At 35.5% G+C, this 23,918-nt stretch overlaps 2 protein-coding genes and 1 pseudogene across 3 annotated transcripts; all 3 read right to left on the bottom strand.

Annotated features, from left to right (window-relative positions):
* Positions 1-380: 380 nt before the first annotated feature.
* On the bottom strand, positions 381-2,022 carry HYD1 (C-8,7 sterol isomerase). Its single transcript, XM_078966772.1, has 4 exons — positions 1,745-2,022; positions 1,038-1,184; positions 841-949; positions 381-762 (listed from the first exon to the last, which is right to left on the bottom strand). Exons 1-4 carry the CDS (start codon positions 1,899-1,901, stop codon positions 492-494), a joined length of 684 nt encoding a protein of 227 aa, XP_078822898.1. The 5' UTR covers positions 1,902-2,022; the 3' UTR covers positions 381-491.
* A 4,343-nt stretch (positions 2,023-6,365) lies between these two features.
* On the bottom strand, positions 6,366-9,693 carry LOC145011387 (transcription termination factor MTERF8, chloroplastic-like; annotated as a pseudogene). Its single transcript, XR_013664094.1, has 2 exons — positions 8,184-9,693; positions 6,366-7,481 (listed from the first exon to the last, which is right to left on the bottom strand). The product of XR_013664094.1 is annotated as a transcription termination factor MTERF8, chloroplastic-like (transcript).
* A 2,978-nt stretch (positions 9,694-12,671) lies between these two features.
* On the bottom strand, positions 12,672-13,492 carry LOC145011060 (small ribosomal subunit protein eS27y-like). Its single transcript, XM_078969684.1, has 4 exons — positions 13,371-13,492; positions 13,180-13,281; positions 13,075-13,103; positions 12,672-12,994 (listed from the first exon to the last, which is right to left on the bottom strand). The coding sequence occupies exons 1-4, from the start codon at positions 13,371-13,373 to the stop codon at positions 12,868-12,870; spliced, it is 261 nt and encodes an 86-aa protein (XP_078825810.1). The 5' UTR covers positions 13,374-13,492; the 3' UTR covers positions 12,672-12,867.
* Between the last annotated feature and the right edge of the window lie 10,426 nt (positions 13,493-23,918).

Below are 23,918 nucleotides of genomic sequence, written 5' to 3'. Positions count from 1 at the left end.
TATATTCAAGTTAACCTTGAATATCCTTAGACATAGCCATGGACACAATCAAAATTTGAGAAAAAAGTCATTTAATTTTGAATATGTTGAAAGAAGACAATCTAAAAACTAAATACTAATGTCATTTACTTGGTAGTCAAAAGATATTAAAATTATAACTTCTTCAGTCAAGAATCAAACTGTTCTATGCATAGTCGTAACACTTAAATGACTCTTTTACCAATATATTTCCCAAAACAAATCTTGCCATATTCATCAATTTTAATCTTAGAGGAGTTGAGAGGAAAAGGAAAGGAAAATAGGAAAAATATTAGTGTCTTGATATATTAAGTCATCTTAATTAAGAAAAAAACAACCATGTATTTGTCAACAATAAGTACTTAACCCAAAATAAAGCCAAGATTAGATTAATTTTCTCAAAGTTGTTGATTAAACAAACACTTCCAAAATAAACATAAATTATAACAATAACAATAAGGGAGCAGTTTTAACTAGCGCCTTTTGGTCTTTTTGTGTTCTTGTGTGTTGTTGTCTACAGCAGCACATATCTTCTTCCATGATCGGATGACAATCAGTGAAGGTATCCAAACCCAAAATGAATTTGCAAAGATGTAATAAGAATAGTAGTAAAACGGACTTGCAGCAAAGTTATCACCTTCTAAATATGAAGTTACGAAATAGACAGCTGTCCCATACAGTTGTCCAAGAGCAATAGCTATTTGAAGAATATGACTATATGACTTTCTTGTTGCTATAGCATACCTGTTCAACATTCACCAAATTAACAAGAATCGCAGATACTATTAATTAACAAAAATGATGATGAAAAAGTAGACATACGCAGCTAGAATGCAAGCTGGACCCTCAAGAACAGCTGTGATTCCTTCAATGGCAACTACTGCAGAATCTCTTCCAACGTATCTGGAGTCACCTTTGCTGTATTCTTTCCCTGTCATATCATATGTAAATAAACAAGAAATATTTTAATTTGTTAGTTATAACAAATTTTGATGCAGAAGGTGTTAGCAAGCACATACAAACTTCTGCAAGGTAAGTGGGAGACGTCTGCTTGAAAAACTCTGGAGTGAAAACAAAGTAACCCTCGAGGATCATGTGGGTGAGCCCAGTGAAAACCCACCAGCACATTAGAACTTTGTCAAGTTTTGTTATTCTAGGAAATCGCCCTGTTTATCACATTCAAACAAAACTTGCATCAGAGCTTTTAGGTTAAAGAAGACCCTCTGTGTATGAGAGAGAGGTCATGATTCAGTGAGATGGTGGAACTTTTTAGGTTTAAGCAGATCCTGTAAATAAACAAAAATGCACTGTGAATGGAAGTAGTTAAAACCAAAACGATTATCCAATGGTCGGAGTATTCTTTCTGATTCGATTGGTATGTTATTAAATGTGTATGTCATAGATCCAGATTAATGCGATTCGCCATGAAATTTAAGCTGCTAACACGTTTTGTATTCACAAAACAAAATCTACATTACTGACCGGATGCCAAACAGCTTGCCTATCGACTTCAAAAGTTTTCTGGATCTTAAACTTAAAATAAAACGATATGTGTGCATGATTTATCAGATATAAACCGAAAAAACGACAGAGTACAAATGAATGACCAGAGGTTAAGCAACAATTGTGTGTGAATACAGAAAACTGTTGGTGAATTCAGAAATGCAGTATAAGTAACAGATTAAGTAGTGATTTAAAGTGAAACTATCAGAATTTAGATGAGTACCGGCGAGGATCCAGACGAAGGAGACGACAAGGAGGGAAGCGCAGCCATAAACACTGAGAATTGTAGATTGAGAGAGTATAATCGGCACATAATCCTGCAGAATGAGATCTGCAGGTATGAAAGGGTGAATCGATTCCGATGCGTCAACTCCGGCCATCCTTCCACAGTAGAAACTGAAAGCAGTTTTTCAGCACAGGTCAACTTCCTCGAGGCCAAAGCACTCCAATTTAGACGGCGTGTTCTTGTGTTATCGGTTGATGAAGTTACAAAATAGTGCCTCAACTATATTCTTTTTATTATTAACAGCATCTTCAGCGGTTTTGAGGTCCCCAACTAAGTCTCATCTAGGTTGAGAATTTCGTCCGAAAATCTGAACCGAACCGAAACTTAGACCGAACCGAACCGAATTAGATCCGAATAAACAATTCGATTCGTTTTTCGGGTATCTATATGAAGATTATTCGGTTTTCGAGTTATTTGGTCCGGGTTACCCGAATAAGAGTTTATTCGGGCCAAAAGGACCGAACCAAATTTGAAAAGTCATAATTTTTATTTTCTGTTTTAGCATGTTTGTAAATTTTTAGCTAACTTTGAAGTGTCATAACGTCTTTGTTATTTGTCCGATTAGCCCGATTTTTTTCCAGCTTGTAGTTCACAATTTAAACTAAAGTTTACACTATTTAAATGCGTTATTTGATTGAATATTTTGTGAGATACATACCCCTAAACATGGGGCATTAAAGTTGAGTTTTTTTTTTGTTACATCATGTTTCCAAATTTTTAGCCAACTTTGAAGTGTCATAATGTCTTTGTTATTTGTTTCATTATCCCGATTGTTTTTCATGTTTGTAGTTCACAATTTAAGCTATAGTTTAGACTATTTAAATGTGTTATTTGGTTGTATATTCAGTGAGATACAAGCCTCTAAACATGGGGTATTAAAGCTGAGTTTTTCTGGTTCAACATGTTTGCAAATTTTTAGCCAACTTTGAAGTGTCATAACGTCTTCGTTATTTGTCTGATTAGTCCGATTTTTTTTTCTGGTTGTAGTTTACAGTTTAATCTACAGTTTACACTATTTAAATGCATTATTTGGTTGTATATTCAATGGCATACAAGCTCCTAAGTTAGGGGTATTAAAGCAGTTTTTTTTTTTTTTTTTTTTTTTTTTTTTTTTATTACAAAAATAATAATAATAACAACATTTACTTTATTATAATAGATCCTACATATGTTCGAGATGTTTTGACCCCTGTAAAAGAAAATTTCAACATTTGTAGAGCTATGGTTGGATTTCTCGAGAAATTCAATGTGAAGACTGACATAGTATCGAAGTCAACAAAATCGATGGCACATCGTTTTTTTTGGAGAAATATATGATTTGTACAAACACAAAGTCTAACTCTTTTTGCACATTTAAAACAATTATATATACTTTGTATTATTTTTAATTAACAAGTTTGTTTCTTTAAAAGATTTGTTATGAAATTATAAGTTACAAAAGTCATACAAAATACAATATTTATAATCACATTGTAAATATTACTTGGGTTATTCAGGTTATACAATGGTTGTCAAAATCACAATCTTGATCGTAGTACGATCCCAGGATCCTAGGTATGAAAAACGATTCAGATCGTAATGGACGTATTTTGGGTAGGATCGTAAGATCGATATCCAATCCGATCCTACCTTCCTCCCTTTTTTTTTTGCAAATGAAAATTATGTTTACCACTTTATGTGTTTTACCATTTACCAATTTACTGTTTATTATTTTGTTTTGTGACTTATGACTAATATTTTGAAGTTTTTATAATTTTTTGAACGAAAAATTAAATGGTTGAAATATTTTTCATGTTAAATTATAAATTAAAAATATATTTTATTTTGTGGGATCTTAGGATCCCAATCCCGATCTTGCAAACCCAAAAACGATCACATGTAAGATCCGGATCTTGACAACCTTGAGTTATATAATCATAATACGGTTTATCCGGTTCTTTTCAGTTATAAATGAATTAGGTAGGTGTATCCAAGATAACCCTAATCCCTTAACTTCTTGTCTAAGGCATTCAAGGCACCCTTAGAGCCCAAGGAAACCCTAAGAATACCATAGGATTCGTCCCCCCCACCCCCCCCCCCCCCCCCACCCCCACCCTAGGGAGGTTTTAGAATGCTCAATGCTTAACTATTTAACATTGTCACGTTTAGTCCCTGCAGTTTCAATTAATTAATTTAATCCCAAAATTAATTCCAAATTAATTTCTCATTAAATATTAATTAAACAATATGATTTCTAATTAATATATTATATCCATAATACATTAATAAATCATTTATCTTGATTTCAAATTAATTTATTAACCAAGTAATAAATTAATGGGAATAAGTCATTTTTCTCTCTATAACAGTTATCCTATTCAATTGTTAGGTTTGAAGGCAACCCAAAAGGACATTGCTACTATCAAATCAAGTCAATATCAATTATATTTATGTGCTTAGACACCTAATCCAACAGGAAGAAGGCCTTCCGGCCGCAACTAATAGAGAGAGGGGGAAGATGGGTAAGGGGTGGGTAGGGTGGGTTATGGGGGGTGGTATGGGACAAAGATTAGTCTAAAGGTTTACTACTCTAGGGTTAGTGTAAGTGCATAAAGGTGGCTTGTTTATGATGGGGAACATTGTATTAATTAGTGACTTTTTATTAAAAAAAAAAAGTTAACCCTTTATAAATTCTTGATACTTTTATAAAAATGGTGGTGTTTTATAAAATAAATATGATATAAAGGATGTATAAAATATCTAATTTGAATTATAAAAATTCAAATTATTACAACAAGCATTATTATCAAAATAATAATACATTATATGAAAGTTAGGTTGAACTTCCAATTTCGTTTCGTTAAAAATTGTGTTTAGACGAGTATAGATTTTGTCGTATTTGGTGATGACTTCACCAAAAGTTTGTGTTTGTAGCATTTGCTATGATCTTGCCCCATAGTGTTAGGTTTACGTACTGTACTACATTGTGTTATAAATATTATTTATTCCCAAATAATATAGGGTTAATGTTATTTTTGGTCACTTAACTTTTGGTTTTGTGTTCATTTGGTCACTTAACTCTTTTTAATTTTTAAAAGTCATCAAAAATTTTACTTTGTATTCATTTAGTCACCTAACTTTTGGTTTGGTCACTTAACTTTTGAATTTGTGCTCATTTAGTCACCTAACTTTTAAAATTGTGCTCATTTAGTCACCTAACTTTTAAAATTGTGCTCATTTAGTCACTAAAATTTTGAAAAAATTTAAAAGTTTAGTGACTAAATGAGCACAATTTTAAAAGTTAGGTGACTAAATGTGACCAAACCAAAAGTTAAGTGACCAAATGAGCATAATGTCAAAAGTTTGATGACATTTTAAAACTTAAAAAGAGTTAAGTGACCTAATGAGCACAAAACCAAAAGTTAAGTGACAAAAAATGACCTAAACTCAATAATATATATATCTGAATTATCGAGTTGTTACGTTACAAACCCTAATTAGGGTTTATATTTGATAATTGGTAAAAAGAAATGTATTTTGTAGTAATACCTGTAAGTTGTACATTATGAACATTAGGAAACATAGTGCTTATCCTAAAATCCTAATACTAGTCGAGTTGATCTGGTTGATTTTGTTTGACCCAAAATTGACAGTTGTCACATTTAGACAACAGTTATTCATAAAATTTGGCAAATAAACTCCAAGGATTAGTATCTATAACACCATTTACTCTTGTATACTTCAATATTCGTTTTGTGTTATAACAAGTATAATAATCAAATTTAGGAAGTTTCATTTCCGTTATATATATATATATATATATATATATATATATATATATATATATATATATATATATATATATATATATATATATATATATATATATATATATATATATATAAAAGTGAATATATGGTTGTAATGTATATAATGATGGATAAAGAACCACCTAAAACTACGTAGTTTTATTAAAATTACTTCAAATATTTATCGGTAATATTTAGGTTTTCTATTTCTTGGATTTTAGTAACACTTTTTCTCGCGTTTTTCTTATTTTTCATCAAAATCAACTCTACTGCATTTGATTAAATGAACACCGCAGCAAGCTAAAATTTATCACAAATAATGACGTATTATGCAACAATTCCACTATACTTGAATATGCGAATAAGAACTAATGAGTTTGTATCGAAATCAATATCTCATTTAGTGCAATATAGAATTATTTATTATTTGTTAACTCCAAATAATAATAAAATAGTCATTGATGCAAACAATGGTCAACCATTATTGATTTGAAATAGCATCACAAGGTTTTATTGAATTTATTAGTTTTCTGTAGTTTTTGTTTTAGGTTTCTTTCTGGTGTAGTGATAGTTAGGAGAGGATTGGTGGGCTTTAATTTAGGAAATAATAGATTTTAGGGATATAATTACATCAAAGATATCTAATGATTATGAGATTTTCATTTACAACTACGTAGTTTTGAGAGTTCTATACCTAATATTAGCCACATAATGAAGAATAGAAATTAGGGTTTGATGAAATATGAGCAAACGGAATGAAAGAAAGAAGATGATGAAATATACTAATTGATTAAATGATAACACAATCTAAAAGATTGCCCAGCGAATCTCCCTCTCTCTAAGCAGAAAGCTTAAGAGCCAATACAAATCGTATTCCACTATCAAATTTCTAGACATCCCCCTACTGTGACCTTTCTCTCTATTTATTATAATACTAGCCCACCTATGTGAATTTCCTGTTTTGCCCTTTATTGGGCCTTCTAAACAAAACCTATAAAATTCTTGCTTAAATGGTATTTGGGCCCAGCAATACTCATTTCGTATCATTACTCCCCCCTTCCAAAAAGTCTTGTCCTCAAGAAATTGGATCTGAATTGCCCATGCTTCCTCCCCTGTAGCATCTTCAGCCAGTCGCCCTTTCCACCAAGATAACCACCAATCAACTTGTTCCCAGCGAGCAATGATAGAACAGGAAACAAGAAAAATGATAGGAATCCTCCAATCTGAAGCACTCAATTCCCGTTTTGATAACCAAACTTGTGCAAAGAAAGAACTCCTAGTTTTTTTAAGCAATGAAACAAAACTGAGCAAATGCATCTTGAAAAAGAAAGAGAAGTCCAACGTGTATGCTATAGTTCTCACTTTCTCCACATTTTGAAAAGGTCCCTTAGCAGCAATTTCTTGATGAATGTGCATGGGAACAAACATCCGGCGATGGAATCTAAATTCCACCATATTACTAACACCTCTTAGTTTTTTATCGACTTGTTCCTTCATGTTCATTTGTTCATATAGTAAGAAAGTCTTGAGTTGATGCAGAGCATTTTCTGAACACAGGCCATGAACACCTGGTGAAATCACTCCCGTAGGAATCCAAAAAACTTCGGTAAAACAGTCCCACAATCCTTGTACTTTCTGTTGTTTCAAAGAGGACTCCCCGTGGTTATTTATCCTAACCGAGAATAATGAACAACTCATTGATAGAAATTTGTCTATCAAGGATAAACAATTAGTGAGCGAGGTTGGAGACATCGTAAGCGTATGCAACCTTTAAAGATGAGTTACTACCCCATTGTATACTAATCGCCTCTCCAACTTGTCCCCATAGCAAGTCACTTTGCCTAACCATTTAAGCCATCTCATTCTCACCATTATGTTCAATTGACCTGTAGCAAAGAACAACACTTCAATCGTGAACCCACTTCTAAGTTTTGATTCACATCATATATATATATATATATATATATATATATATATATATCCGGTAAGAAATTTTTTTTGGTAGGAAGGTAAGAAGTTTTTTTTCTACATATTTTTTTGACGAACAAAAAAAAAATGAATCACTAGATGATTCACAAGAAAAAATTCTTAAAAAAACATTCATATGATTCATTTTTAAGTAAATTAAGAAAAAATCCACTTTTATGACAATTTTAATGAATAACAACAAAATCATTATATAAATGAATCATCGAGATTTTTTTTTAGAATTTTTTCTTGTGAATCATCTAATGATTCATTTTGTTTGTTCGCGAAAAAAATATGTAGAAAAAAAACTTCTTACCTCTCTCTCTCTCTCTCTCTCTCTCTCTCTATATATATATATATATATATATATATATATATATATATATATCAATTTGCAAAAAGAAAAAGCATATTGATCACAATCAAGAAAACCATGGATACCCCCAACTTCATTTGGATTATAGAACCTGTATGGAATTGTTATCAAAATTTCTAATTTCAATCTAAAAAGTCAACTACATTTCTGTTTTGATGAATAAGTACACAAAGAGATCAGTCAATTTGCCTCATCCAAATGCTTCTGATACAGTTTCAACAGTTCTGGGGCTTCCTCTTCATACCTCTTCACAAGCCATTTGAGAAACTTGCTTTCTGAATACATCAACCACTTATTGAAGCAAAAACCATCTTTCTCCTCAATCAATCCTTTCTCTGCTAAATACTGATAAACCAAACACCTAGGAATAATCCTCTTCTCTAAGCTAAAACAAATAACTATTGGCCATTGAACAATGTAGCTTCTTTCCCACCCCATCGTATTCACAAGAAAATCGAAGATTCTTGAAATTTTATCAGGTGAAGCCATCATACACCCTGGATACTTCTCAAAAGCCACAAATATCTCATCTTCAGACCAACCTCATTTCTTATAAAGCTCCACCTTCTTATCCCATGTGGATTTGCTCATTGACCTAATAACATGAATCGCCCAAAGAAATCTAGATTTTGAAGGGTCAAACCCCATTTCCTTCACATCCCCAACAACCTTTTTAAATCTATCAGCAGTTGTAAAGAAAGTTCTAGGTTGTTGCGCTAACATTGATGCTATTCTAAGTTTAGGAACCCCTGTATCAAGTAGAAGTTGAATGTTTTCAGCAGCATAGACTTTTAAATCGTAAGTTAAAGCAAGAGGGAAGCGCTTAATGCAACTGGTAACTTTATCATCGGACCCTAAAATGCTTTTTAAGTAGTTAAAACATGGAATGGCTGTATCTTGCAGCTTTTTAGCCAAAATACCTTTCGGTCTAGCGGCTACAATTGCAGCAATATCGGTATTTGAAAGACCTAATGAATTCAAAGTCTGGGAACTAGGCAAAAAGGTCGTTTCAGGATCGGATAATAGGAGTTTGGGGAGCGTATAAATCACCTTTGAAATTTGCGATTTGGTGAACCCGTAGTGGTCGAGAAAGGCCAGAACAGAGTCTGCCGTGTTTGAGGATTTTGATAGATCTAGATGTCTGGAGACTAGAATTGCAGATTCGGGAGAAACCCCACATGAACTGATGAGGTAAGTGATTGTAGATGAGTGTTGATATAAGGAACCTGATGTTTTGGTTGTAAATGGGGACGACTTGGACGAGGAAGAGGATAAGAAGCCATAGCAGCGCAGTTCGTGGTTGATATGAGGCCTCGCATGGACTAAAAATTTTCTACGTACGAAATTAAACACCATTGAACCTCAGGATTAAGAATTTCAAAATAGCACCTTATGATCGATCATTGGTGTACCACGATGCGCTGATATACGAACATTTAGCACTATTCTTTCTTCGAGAGAGAACTCATGAGGCTATGCTGCGGCCTCATTTTCTAGTTTTACCTTCTTCTTTTTTTTACGGGTTTCCAAGTTTTTCCTGAAATCGACTTTTCACAACAAGGAAACAGTGGGTAGAATCAGCAGAAGGTTGATATTTTACGAGGGAGAGAGAGAGAGAGTGCAGAGAGAGACAGCGAGAGAAATCAGGATTACGAGTTGCATTGATACACATGCCTGACGAAGAGATGGAGAACGGGTTGAACCTGCAATTCGATTTTGATGAAAAAATGTAGAAGACGAGCACAATGGGGATGTTAGGGATTGTTTTTTAACCTAATTTTTTTTTCCTTATAATAGCACTTTTTGTTTTTTTTTAAAGAATGTTTTAAAATATGTTTGGAATTTGGATTATCTTTTGAGGAAGCAAAGACTAAAAAATCAAAAGTCATAAAAAAATCATAATTTTTATCTTGTAAAGATTAAAAAACCAAAAGTTACAAAAAGTCATAATTTTGAATCACTCATTTTTTCTTCTTGCTAAAAAGTATTCTAAAAGTATTTTTAGAATTGACAACCATTTGTTAAACTTTTTACTTTTTTGAAAAGCTAAAAGTTCAAAAAGTTTTTGAAAAGTAATCTCAAACACCCTTAATGTTGTGATGTAAGTTGAGTCCGATTTTGAGGAAAACATGGGATAGGGTTTTTGTTTTTAGAATGGTTTTGTTGATGGAATATAGTTTCCAACTTAGGTTGGGGGAGTGTCACCACCAACCCATCGAAAAAAATTATGTCATCTATGCATTACATCTGTTTTACCACTAACCCACTAAATGTAGGAAATGGTTACTAACAATATTTATTTTTTTATAACATTATATTAAATAAAAACATAATTTATAACATACATACATTTTTCTATTTTTTGTAACATTATATTAAAAAAAACAAAATTTATAACATAATTAAATATTTTTATTTTTTTAGTTTTTTGTAACATTGTACTAAATAAAAAATATAATTTATAACATAAATAAACTTTTTGAAAACACAAAAAATAAAACCACATTTCATTAATTAAAAACATAGAAATTTAGAACCTAAATTACTAAAATAAACATAAAACATAACAAATCAAACATTACACTACTTAATTAAAAAACAAAAAAAATCATAGACAAATACTACTCGTCGTCGTCATCGTCAGCATCACCCTCATCCGCCTCGTCGTCACCATCTGCATTCGCCTTGTCATCATCGCCCTCATCCTCTTCGTCTTCATCGTTATTTCCCCCTGGAGTTGTCTCCCCCATATGTGTTCGGGCAAAATCGTGAAGTAGATTATAATGTGCTTCACGATTTTGTATTTCCAAAACCCCAGAGAAGTATGTCGGGCTGCCAATTTGTATCACTGCAGGTAGATTAAATATATCGTTCCCGGTATATGAACATATAACTCTGCCCTCTTCTTCTATTATCATGTTATGTAAAATAACACAAGCAGTCAACATCGTCGTTAGTTTTGCCCTACCCCTTGTTCGTGTTGGATGCTTGATTACGTGCCACCTTTGTTTTATGACTCTAAACGCTCGTTTGATGTCCTTCCGTGCAGACTCCTGTGAGAACTTGAACAATTTTCGTTTTTCATCGGCTGGAAATGAATATGACTTCACATTGTAGCATACTCTGGGTATTTATCTCATTACCTAGGTAATACCCATACTTATATAATTTTCATTCACAACGTATGACATGGCTGATGCTTTACCCTGCAAAATATTGTTAAATAACGGAGATGCTTGAAGCACATTCAGGTCATTGTTGGACTCCGCTATACCAAAGAATGCATGCAAAAAACATAGGTCATGTGAAACAATCGCCTACAATATAACAATCGGGACCCTATGATCTCCTCGTGTGAATTGACCACGCCACGTGCAAACCACCCATCCCTGGGGCGTCTCCTGGGGTTCCAACTCAGCCTCACTCGTCTTTTCTTCTACCACACCGGACAGCCTTATGAAGGATTATTTTTCTGATTTAGGATTACCTTTCCTTCTTTGAGTTGAACCAAGCGCAAGAATTAAAATCATTTTTCCTCGAATTCCAATCATTTCCCGCAAACCAAACGTATTCTAAACAGTTTTTTTTTTTTTTTTTTTTTTTTTTTTTCTTTGAACATGTTAACCTTATTTGCTTTTTTTTATCTCTATTTATATTGATTAAATATATTTTTTTGGCTACATCGTTTTATTTAAAAAATGATAAATAATGAAATTACAATAGAATACTTAAAAGAGATTTACAAGATCATATATATTTCCCTTGTGGCCATGGAGGTTCGCCTGCAGTGACTCCAGGGCATGAAGCAAAGCTTTATGTTTGCAGCGGGGGATTAGTCGGTGCGCGAAAGCTGGTCCGGAAACCCTCGTTAGGGAAGTTCCCTTTCAAAAAAAAAAAAGATCATATATATTTTGTTCGTTGGTAAGACACATGCATTATGCTTAACATATCTCAAGTTCTAGTCTTCTCACATTTCTTTTCATCTTCATATCCTAATAAATGAAAACTATTTTTGACAAATATCATATTTTCATTACATTTGACAAATATCATTTTTTAAAGATTTTTATTGTTTTTTCCACTTGTTATTTTATGATTTTTTTTTCCATTTTATTAAATTTTATATAATATCTAAATGTAATAAATTTAATAATAAATACATATCAATTTATTAATGCAAGTTTCCTTTTAATTTTTAAGTATTTAAATTTAATTCAATTATTTTACTTGTTTATTTATTTAGATTATATGTTTAAAACCATCTTTTATACTCATCAATAACCATTTTAACGGTGATGTCACATCATCACCATACACAACCACTATATACCCACCACTATAATCTTCTTATTTTTTATTTTTAAATAAAAAATATATATTTTTTCATTGTAGAGAGAGATAAAGAAAGTTAGTGAGAGAATTAAAAGTATTAGGCTACCACTAATTAGTGAGATGGTTTACACTATAATGGTTAGTGTCCTTCTTGGCATACGAGATGGCCTAATGGATCATTGAAAATACAGTAACGACCACCATGATCGGCTTATTGCATAACATATGACTTATTTCTTTAAGATCAACACATGAATCATACATATGAAGTTGTTAACCACGATTTATATTTGTAAATTTAACTCATGAAACAAGATAGACATCAACACAGTCAAAAGAAAGATTGAAAATGCCCCACAATTAACAAAACAAAAGCTTGTTTGAGGAAGGAATCAAGAAATAAAACAAGGATATTTTATAGAAACAAACGATAATATAAAAATTTCCAAAACTTCAAAACCAATTACATAGATAATTTATCAATCAAAAGCTATCGCAAGTTTTGTGATCTCAAATCTAACATAAAAACCTATCAAAAGATTTCGTAACCCAAATAGTTTCTGATTATCCATAATAAAGCAAAAACGCTTCCATGATCAATCGCCCTTCCGCCGGAAAGAGCATCCTTCAGTGAGTCTGGCACGACCACCGGTCGGCTGGCATAACACCGTCTGACAGTTTCCGCATACCACCACGGTTTGAGAGTGGCTAAATACAGTTGTGCTGCACCAACATCAAAAGAGATCAAAAAGGGGTAAACACGAATTGAAAGAAAATACAACAAAAATAAGATCAAAACTCACATGTTGAAACAACCCTGGCACTTGACGTCCTGTAATTGCAAAATTATAAGTTATTAGATACAAATTAGGGTTTTGTATATAAAAAAGTAAAAGAAGCCTAGATACCATGAAGAAAGAGTTTGGTGACTGGACCAGACGTTTCAACTTATGCATCTTCTTCTCTAACTCAGCTGGGGGATTAAGCAGATCGAAATCGTTTGACAGACCCTAAAACGTTCGATAAATTCATTATCACACATACATACATATCGCATTTAGCATCAGATTATGATAGAATTGTGAAACGAGAAACTCACCATGTTGTTTCAAACGTACGAACAGTTAACGATATTGGAGATCGAAGAATACAACTCCGAATTACAGCAGTTTCTTTCCTAAACCCTAAACGATGCTGCACATTCTACATATAATATACATATAATATGACGCTAGATCAATTGTGTTTCATTTCAGACCGTTGATCTAGAGTAAGGCCCGATCGCAAACTGGGCTGTGAAGCGGAAACAATCTATAGCCCATAACAAAAACCGGAAACCCAATAATGGTATTGGGTATCCATTTTTAAGTGTAAAATGATCATTTACACTTAGAAAGATTTATAGTTTTTGATTAAGGTAGTGTTTGTTTTTTGTTTGCAGATCTGCATGGCCTTTTTTGTCTGCGCCGTGCATACCACGCACAGACATTAGCCTTCGCAGACTGTTTGTTTTTTGAAAAATGCAGACTTAAAAATGTTTGTGCGCCCTCTTCTTGATGCAGATGTGGACCAGAGTCTTCTAACATCTTCAGACATCTTCTAGCCTAAAAAAACATATATATATATATATATATAAGTTTTTTTATTTATATTTTTTCTAACTTTATTATTGATAAACAACTTGAAAAAAAACATGATATTTTTGAAAAATATATAAATAAAAATTTATTACAATAATAGTCGTTAAAATTGTTTATATAAATATGAAAAAAAAATCATAATATATTCTTATATTTTTTTGCCAAATTTTGTATAATATTATTTAATACAGTATCGTCAGTTTCTCGATAAAATATTTATGATACGTTTTTAATGGGTTTAATTGAAAAATCGAAATTTATTTCCATCCATTTATATATCAAATTCTTTGATCACTAATTATAATGTTTAGTTATAACTTTGCAACCAAAGTTGTTGATTTTTATCAAATATGTATGTTAATTAATACCATTTTTTTTTATAAAATAATACATAAAAGTTGATCTAGATTCGTTAATTATTTATAACAAAGTCATAAAAATATTTAAAAAATCACTTTGAAGTTAAAAAAAAAATCAGTTTATTTAGATTTCAATTTATTTTAGTAGCCCGCAGATATTAAAAAAACAAACAGTCTTATTTTTCCAGACTGCAGATGTTTGGTCCACCTCTTCTACTGCAGATGTCTACAGATGTGGTCCGCAAACTGCAGACATTTTGCCTCAGAAAAAACAAACAACACCTAAGTGTTCCTTGTGAATTTATAGTTGGGGAGTCGTGGAGCAGCCATTAGAGATTCCTCACTCTAGATATCAGCAACCAGTTTGAGAGGTGAGTGTTCCTCCAGTAGGAATGGGTCGAAGGCACCAGTGTCGGCCCGTTTATGTATGTTAGCATATACCGGATTTAGATCTGATTCCGGGGTTAGTCCGATGTAGCTTATATGTTTCCGGACTATGATCCTATGCCGGGGTAAGCCCGAGGAATGTTTTAATCCTTGATGTCTTCGTGATACTTGCATATGTTTGTTTATGTGTTCCGGACTTCTGTCTGATGTCGGGGCAAGCCTGAGGAATGTTTGGCTTATATGATATGTGTTATTTGTTCCAGACTTCGGTCAGATGTTGGGGTAAGCTCGAGGAAGGTTTGTATTTTATGTTATATGTTTATGTGGTATTTGCCTGTTGCTATGATATATGTATACCACACCTCAGTCTGATGTCAGGTGGGGCCCGATGTCGGGGTTAGGTCCGATGCCTGTTGTTATGTAATATGTATACCGGACCTCGGTCCGATGCCAGGCGGGGCCCGATATCGGGCGGAGCCTGATGTAGTGGGTAAGACCCAATGTATGGTTTTATGTGATTATTTGCATGGTATGTGGTAGTTTGGGGATACTCACTAAGCTTTGTGTTTACTATTTTTAGTTTTGGTTTTAGGTACTTCTGATAGCAAGGGGAAGAGATTGGGATGACTGCATGACACACACCACAGTTTCCATCCTAGTATATTCTGGACTCTTATATTTTGATACATGGTTTTGACATAGTATTTTGATGTGATGTTGAGATACACGATTTAGGATTTTATTATGTTGTTTTATGAATTATGGGTTTTCTTAAATGGTTTAAAACGAAAATTTTGGACTATATTTTTGGACTATATTTGCAATTGTGTAGACAAATCCTGCATCTCGGGAGGAGCCATTCGATACGGTGCTTTAGCTATCGGAGCCACACCTAAAACCAAACCAATCCTGAACTCCACCTGCCTCTACGGAGGTACCCTTGGAAAATATTCCATAAACATATCTGGATAATCCCGTACGATCGGTACATCATCCACGGTCGCCTTACCCTTATCCTGGGTATCCATGACATAGACGACAAAACTTAAACAACCCTGATGAAGATAACGTCTGGCGCTTGCTTCAGAACACAAAATCGGCCCACGCTGCGATTGCTCATATGGAATCACTAACGCTCCCCTACTTGGGGTTTGAGCCCTAACTAACTGCTACTCGTAGTTGATCACTGCCCCATTAGGGCTCAACCAATCCATGGCCACGGTAACCTTGATCCCACGCAGAGGAATGGGAACCAGATCAAATGGATATTGTTCATCGAATAATTGGAGAGTACAACCTTGATGAACCCTCGCAACTCGAACAGACCTATCTTCAATAATCTCAACATCTAGAGGACAATCCAGTTCTCCCGAAGCTCAATCTCTTGCTAATCACAAGAGATACAAACAATCGGGTAACCCCCGAATCAAATAATACCAAAGAAGAGATATCGTTCACAAGGAACGATCCTAAAATAAAACATATAAACATAAGTAAACAATTTAATATAAATAAAAAGGTAAGGAGAAGATACATACCCATCACAACGTCGGGAGCTGCACACACCTCCTATGCCGTTAGTTGGAAAGCCCTACTCTTCGCTACAGGTGCTTCTGTCCGGCCCTGGTGGCCGTCAGTAATCTGGAGAGTCGTAGAAGCGGGTGCTAACATCGGTCCTGTTTGCAGCCAAACTCGGAAAGTGGGCCTTCTTGTGTCACATCTGATTGCACTGAAAACAAATCAGATCAGATACCAGGGTGATGGTGATGGTAGTCGTACAATCCCTGTTGACACGACTAGTCTGGCTGCACTTAAAGGAGCCAGAACCATCCACCCTTCACGTCCCCTCATGCGACCTGCCGCACTTTCTGCAGTGGCCTCAGTACTGTTGGCCCATCCCTCTCGAATCACCCACCTTGGTCCTCTTGCATGAACCCTCAACACTAGACACATAATATGGCTTCCTCTTATTTTCCATCTCCATGTCAATTTCCCTCTCTCTAGCCCTTGTTGTTATGTTCCAACATCTTGCAGTTGGATCGGCTTAAAAACTGTCGAATATCATTACTTAGCATCTCATGGTATCGGGCCTTCTTCATATCCTCGTCCGCCACATATTGCAGAACCAAAAGTGCCCTCTCCCTAACACATAGCGGTGATCTTAGCCACCGTATCAGTAGTCTGGAGGAGATCCTGGAACTACCATGCCAATTGTTGCACCTCAATCATCAGTGTGAAATCAACTCGGAACCTGGTCAATAAATCACCCTTGGTCATCGAATCCACAACATCGGCACCCACAACACATCCTACCTCCTCCCACCAATCACGCGTCCTATCATTCAAGAGGCAAGAAACTAGTCTGACCTTGTCCCCATCGAGATAATGGCTGGTACGGAAGGCGTTAGCAACATCTACTAATTGACTGTTGCTTGCAATGGGGTCCCTCGCCCCATGATAATCTGGGGCTCCATATGCCCGAAACTCCCTAAAATTTAGAGAATGCATCCCGACCAAAGCCACAATCTCAGTATGGAAGGCACTAAACCTCTCATCAAGAATCTCTAGAATACCCTCCTTGACCATGCCAAAGATCACAGTAGTTTCTCAAGGATACTGCGCGTAATCTCAGACAAGATGAGCTCCCTCGTCTAGTCATCAAGTTGCCCAGCTCCAGAACCCGAGCCCGAACCCTCCCTAATATCGGAACTGCTAACCGGTCTGCATCATAATACCACCATTCTAAAGTTAGACCATATAAACCATCAAAATACACATCAAATATATACATTGGGGAAATCAGAACTCAACAAGCTCCATGGCTTCATCGTAACCCTCTTTGGATCGAGTATGGATCATCTGCCTCGAGTAGTATGGGCCCATACTACCTTCCACATCTATCCGTACTTTCCTCAAGAAGTGCCTTGACTCAACCAAGATGCTTATATCCAACAATTCCTTTACAGATAAGGCTCCCAACACTAGATCTCATCCTAGGTTTTCCTAGGGCAAACTTCACACCACTCTCCGCCATCAGCTACAAAAGGAACTCCCGCTAACTTCCTCTAACTAGCCCATGAATACAGTTACATATTACAAAACTAGATAACTCTTTGAATGAGAGGTCTCACATTACAATGGTTTGACTCAAACAAGAGCTGTGCAATAGAGTTAAAACCTAACCATCTAAAATTATTTAGTTCCTATAATATGTAACTTAGCATATTTGTTTACTAGTTAGCTGAAGCTAGTTAGAAATCTTAAGAGAACAAAACAAGCAACATTCGAGCATCAAGTAATCAGAACCAAGTATAACCCAATCAGGCCATCCTATCGTTGACTGATCATTACTAGCATTTAAGTCTACAAGCTCATACATCAAGCATATAAAGGCATCTCTCCTAGCTCCTTAGCTCTAATCTAACATGCGATTCACATATTCACAATTTAAAACATATCATAAACATGTATCGGTATTTTGGGAAAACTTACTTGAGCTCGGCTGATTTCATGCACCACACCCTATCTTATTTTAGAAAATATTTTTCTTAAAATATATTTATTTTTGAAAACTTTACCAAATTCTTAGTTTGAGTTCAGACACACCTGAGAGTGTGACTGAATCCCTCAAACCAAGGCTCTAATACCAAATTGACACATCCAAAAATTATGACCCAAAAATTTCATTTTTGATTTAAGTAAAAACAACATTCCAGAACATAGTTCATACAACCCAATAAAATAAGTATGCAAAACATCATGAAAATCAGAGTATGCCCCATAAACAGAATCCATATGGTGTGTGCGATGCAGTCAACCCGAGCTCTTCCCCTTAGAACCGAAAGTACCTGAAACATGAACTGAAACCATAAGTACAAAGCTTAGTAAGTTCGCAAAATACCACATACCATACATATCATATAATAGGCCCCGCCCATATTTGCATAACGGTCCCCTTCTAGTGAGATACGAGCCCCGCCCACACTCGAATAATAGGCCACAACCAATGAGATACGGGCCCTGCCCACATTTGAATAATGGGCCCTCCCTAATAAACATACATACATAAGCACATACAAGTATCACACAGACAAGAAGTATAATAACATAATCAAACGAGGGTCGGCTATAACGTCCCAAAATAATGACACAAAATTCATTTTTTAGATTAATAAATCGTTAATACATAACAACTCATAAAATCAATGTAGACAAGACGTGGCAAAAACATATTTAATTCAGAGTAATTTTCATAATGCGGAAACATGTGGTGTGTGCTCTGCAATCAACCCAATCCCTTCCATATTGAAAACTGAAGTACCTGAAACATAAACTGAAAACCATAAGCACAGATCTTAGTGGGTTCCCTAAGATACCACATATCACACATACATAATTCACATACTGGTCCCCGCCCTCCATCGGGCATCGCCCTGTCTCGAGTGCCACTTGGCCTTGGGCCCCGCCCGACATTGAGCCCCGCTCGGCATCAAGTCCTGCTCGGATTACAAATATGTTATTCTCAGGCCTTTCCTGCATTGGGCCTCACTCACGATACACTTACGATATATCACATAATCATGATAACACATAAAATGATCATAAAAACTAGCATATGTTCCAGCCATCAGGACTCGCACGACATTGAGCCCCACCCGGTACACACATAACCATATAACCGTATAATCATATAAGTAGTTAACCATATTAGCACATGCAATAATCACAAATACTATTTCATACCATACTGTCATCGATCCTGACCCGGCATCGGGCCTCGCCCAAAAATCATAAAAACATAAACTGATATCTAACATATGATGTCCTCATTAGTCCCCGCCTGGCAACGAGCTTTGCCTGGTAAGCGTATCATCATATAACAATTTCAAGAGTCTAAAAGACATCTAGCATCGTAACAAAAAACCTTGGGCCGACATTGGTGCCTTCAATCCGCTAAACCTAGTGAGGAGACTCACCTCACACTGCCAAAACACACAGATAATCCCTGGCTATTGGCTGATAGATTCTCTAAACTGTCAATATCAAACAACACGCAATCAAAATTCGGGTCTCAAACCATGCCCAAAAACACATTATTAGGGTAACTCACCAATTCACCATTAATATAGTTTAGACCAAGACTTAGGCCCAAACCTAATAATCCAAGAGGCCTAAATACCAAGATCACTCAAGGACCAATTCATGGCCTAATTTTCCAAATTGGGCCCAAAACCATTGAAGGCCTTCCAACATAGTTATCAACCCAAAATCTGATGGCCCAAAACAATTAATGTTGGATTAGTGTCTAAGTCCATAACTATTTTGGTATGTACTTGACCCGATGGTGCATGGTCCTTTTGGGTTGCCTTCACCAAAGCAACTTGATAGGATGAATTATGGAGAGTAAGGATTAAATATGATTTATTAATGTATTATGAGAATAATATATTAAAGGAGAAATCGTATTGTTTAATTAATATTAGTCAATAATTAATTGGTAATTAGTTTTGTGACTAAAAGAGATTAATTAAACTTAAGGGACTGGAATTGTAATTATAACATAATTATAATTTGGGCCATGGATTGCCTTATATTAAGGGATGGACGAATTCTAATGAGAAACCCATAAGGAATTCGTCCATGGGCTTAATTAAAGGAGTATGTGGGTTGCTTAGGGCTTAAGCATCCAAATTAGGGTTTCCTTGTTAGATAACCCTAATAGCCCAACTATATAAAGACCCCTTAAGGCTCAAAAACGTGGCTAAGCTTCTTGTAAGGGTTTACACACGTTTTGGCAGCCTCCATCCTCTTGCTTATGGTGTTTGTGAACCATTAGAGGAGTGACAGTTGTGACTCTAAGCTTTCCAAAGTCAATACAAGGAGGAATTGGGATTGTTATTGCTACATAACAATCAAGGTATAATCTTAAACCTAATTACATATTAATATGATTACTTGTATGATAGAATTAGGGTTTATAGTCTTGGATTCAAAGCATGTACAATAGAGAAACCTAGATCCAAGCATTAGGGTTTGTATGAGCACATAGGATGTCTTATGACCAAAACCCATCAGTGGTAACAGAGCCTAGATTGGTTTCAATTGTATTGATGCATTGTATAACTAGAAAATTCGATTTTTTGAATTATGGAGGCTGGACTCGCCGAGTCCATGGCTGACCTCGCCGAGTCCATGCAGACTCAACGAGTCCATGCCTAACTCGACGAGTCAACTCGTCAGATAATGCTTATCTCGGGATTTCTTGCTGTTTTTGCATATGGATAGTTACCTTATCATGTTAGATCAATATAAATCCGATTTTATGATATGTATGACTATATTATTGATCTAATTAAAGATAATTATCAATTAATAAGATAATTGTTTCCTTACAAGATAATTGATTAATTATTTTGAGTAAATTGATAAATTGTTTTGCAAGAAATCATTAAACAAATCAAATATGGATAATTATGTAATTAAATGTTAGTTTAGATTATTTGTTATTTGATCCTTGTTGTTATGAAAAGTTTCATATTTTCCCCTTTAGGTTTTATAGTTTAAATTTGAACCCAAAAGTTTTGGAGTTTTGAAATTTAAATAGTTAAAACCCTAATGTTTTGAAAAAGGTTTCAAAATTTGCCCTCAAGTTTTGGAATTTAAAAGTTGATTAAAAGTTAATTAGGAATGTTAAATTCTAAAACCCTAGTAATGTTTTGAAAAGTTCAAATCACACCCTTATGGTTTTATTAATTAATTAAGGAGTATAATTAAAAGAGGTTTAATAAATCCATAAAAGTTTAGGTTAACCTTTTAATTGAATTAAAGGTGTAATTGTTAAAGTTAACCATATAGTATTTTAAAAGTATAAAATACACCCTATACTATATATAACATTAAAAATCTAACATTATATATATGTATGAGTAAAAGTCAGTCTTACCGTTAGTAGGCCTCATTCACGAAGCTGGTCTATAAGGGGTGTTTAAGGAAATTGCCTATAAAATGGCGATTGAATGGGTATCCACTCTTACCCACCACACTCTTGACTAGTGGAGGGTCGTTAGCCGAACGGGTAGGATAGGACGAAACCTTCCATTATAAGTATAATGAAATACCAAGTAACTAAATGTTTTTCAAATTCCCAATCTTAGTTACTTAGGCAAAAGTGAACCGATGCAATTCCATGAAATTACACTTTGTGCCCTTGCGAAGACGTTAATGGAGCGTGTGTGGTTTACCGGCACACTAAATGGTTCTAAGCAAAGGTAGCAAAGGGTGACTCAATGTTTGTCATAGTTCGATGGAGCGTATATGGTTTACCGGCACATCGAATAGGTGATTGTAACATGTGAGGGCACCATGTAGTTTGCATGGTTATTCACACCCGCTTTGTGATCCTTGACATCCCAGTCACAAACAAGAGGGGCATATCGAGATTTAAACATGCCATTGAAATGTTCAATGAATCTCAAATGGCATGTTCCAAATCAACCTACATCCCAAACCCATGATCTTTTGAGGTATGATATTTCCTTGGTATATTTTTCAGAATGGTGGTTATGGAAGGTTTAGGATGAGGAGTTGGCAGCACTGGGAGAGCAGGCTTGAGTAAGGAGATATGCGAGATCAATGCTGCCGGAGTGGCTAAGGAGTTCAGGGAGGTGATACCAGAGTTTTTTCGTTTGTTCAAGACCGTGTTGATTGAGGAGCTTGATCGACGCTATGTCACCATCCCAGGGGCAACATTCGGAGAGCAGACATGAGTGAGGAGGAGATCCGCGAGATCATTGCTGCAGGAGTGGCCTAGGAGCTCAGGGAGGTGATACTAGAGTTTTTTGGGTTGTTCAAGATCGCGTTGATCGAGGAGTTTGACCGACGCTATGCATCCGCCCTGTAGGTAGCTACCATCGCAGCCACATCAGCCTTCACCATTACAGGATCTCAGGGAGGTGGGAAAATACAGTACCGACAATTCAGTTATACGAAGCCTCCGGAGTTCAGAGGCAATAGGGACCCGATCATTGCTTCGAGATGGATTTTGAAGTGGAGGGATGTTTCTTTACGTGTTCATTCCCCAAGGACCAGAAGGTGGAACTTGCATTGAAACTTCTTCATTGGGATACGAAGGATTGGTGGGAGTTTGTAACCCAGGGCTTTTACCATGCAGAGCGAACCGCAGTGACTTGGGAGTAGTTTTAGGAATATGTTCCGAGATGTAACGACCCAATTTTCGAGTCCAAAATTTTTTTTTTTATTAATGAATCATAAAAACATTCATAAGAAAATACTGTGAAATCACATTGTCTCATAAAACACTGTATCATGTCTGAAAACCCAAGTCATAAAATTTGTAACAAGTCAGAGTACAATCCCAGAATATCGATAGTGTGGAAAATAAAGAGTGTGTGTATGATGTGCCGCTACCGCGCCAAATCCTTCCCCTTCGCTGAAGAGGTATCTGAAACCACAACTCTAAACTGTAAGCACGAAGCTTAGTGAGTTCCCCCATCATACCATATACCATACAATCACATAGTATACATACTGTCGGGCAATTCTGGGGTGCTTGACCTACCCGGTACGACCATTCTGGGGTGTTGACCTACCCGTACGGAAATTCTGGGGTGCCGACCTACCCTTGCGGCCATTCTGGGGTGCCGTCCTACCCGTGCCAAGCCATTCTGGGGTGATGACCTACCCTTCTGTCCTAACAACCAATCTTGGGGATTATTCCCCTCCTACTACCACTATCACATATAACATATCATGCCAGCATATAAAACATATCATCACATACTATCAGACATATCTGGGGTGTATGACCTACCCTTCGGTCCTAACAACCGAACTCTACTACTATCACATATAATCTATCATGCCAACATATAACATATCAGGTAGTAGTAAACCTAGATGATATCACAAAGACAGTCATCTAACATACAACTCCTACTAGTGGGCCGACATTGAGGCTGTAGATCCACCGCTACTGGAAGGTAACTCACCTCGAACAAGTAGTCGCTGATACTCTGTGTAAATCTCTGTCTGCCGCTGCTCCAGAAATCCTCCGGCTACAACCCCCACAAAATAATCAGTCAGAAATTGATATCTACTCTTTGGGTAAAATGACTATTTTACCCTCAACCAAGTCCAAGTCAAAGTCAACTTCAAGTTGACCTGAATCGCCAAGTTGGGCCGTCAACTCGTCGAGTCCTTAACCCTTAACCCGTCCTATTCCACGACTAGACTCATCGATTT

This window comes from Lactuca saligna, chromosome 8, assembly GCF_052625555.1.
Source record: "Lactuca saligna cultivar CGN05327 chromosome 8, ASM5262555v1, whole genome shotgun sequence".
Classification (NCBI taxonomy): domain Eukaryota; kingdom Viridiplantae; phylum Streptophyta; class Magnoliopsida; order Asterales; family Asteraceae; genus Lactuca; species Lactuca saligna.
The sequence above is the reverse complement of the archived record's forward strand: the minus strand, read 5'-3'. Positions and strand labels throughout refer to the sequence as shown.

Excerpts from the sequence above, each read along its gene's own strand:
- HYD1 (XM_078966772.1), bottom strand. The coding sequence starts at position 1,901 with ATGGCCGGAGTTGACGCATCGGAATCGATTCACCCTTTCATACCTGCA. Across the intron at positions 1,185-1,744 it reads CTTCGTCTGGATCCTCGCCG|GGCGATTTCCTAGAATAACA; the intron begins GTACTCATCTAA and ends TGTGATAAACAG. Across the intron at positions 763-840 it reads CCAGCTTGCATTCTAGCTGC|GTATGCTATAGCAACAAGAA; the intron begins GTATGTCTACTT and ends AATGTTGAACAG.
- LOC145011060 (XM_078969684.1), bottom strand. Across the intron at positions 13,104-13,179 it reads CACCAAACTCTTTCTTCATG|GACGTCAAGTGCCAGGGTTG; the intron begins GTATCTAGGCTT and ends TTGCAATTACAG. Across the intron at positions 12,995-13,074 it reads TGCCAGGGTTGTTTCAACAT|CACAACTGTATTTAGCCACT; the intron begins GTGAGTTTTGAT and ends ATGTTGGTGCAG.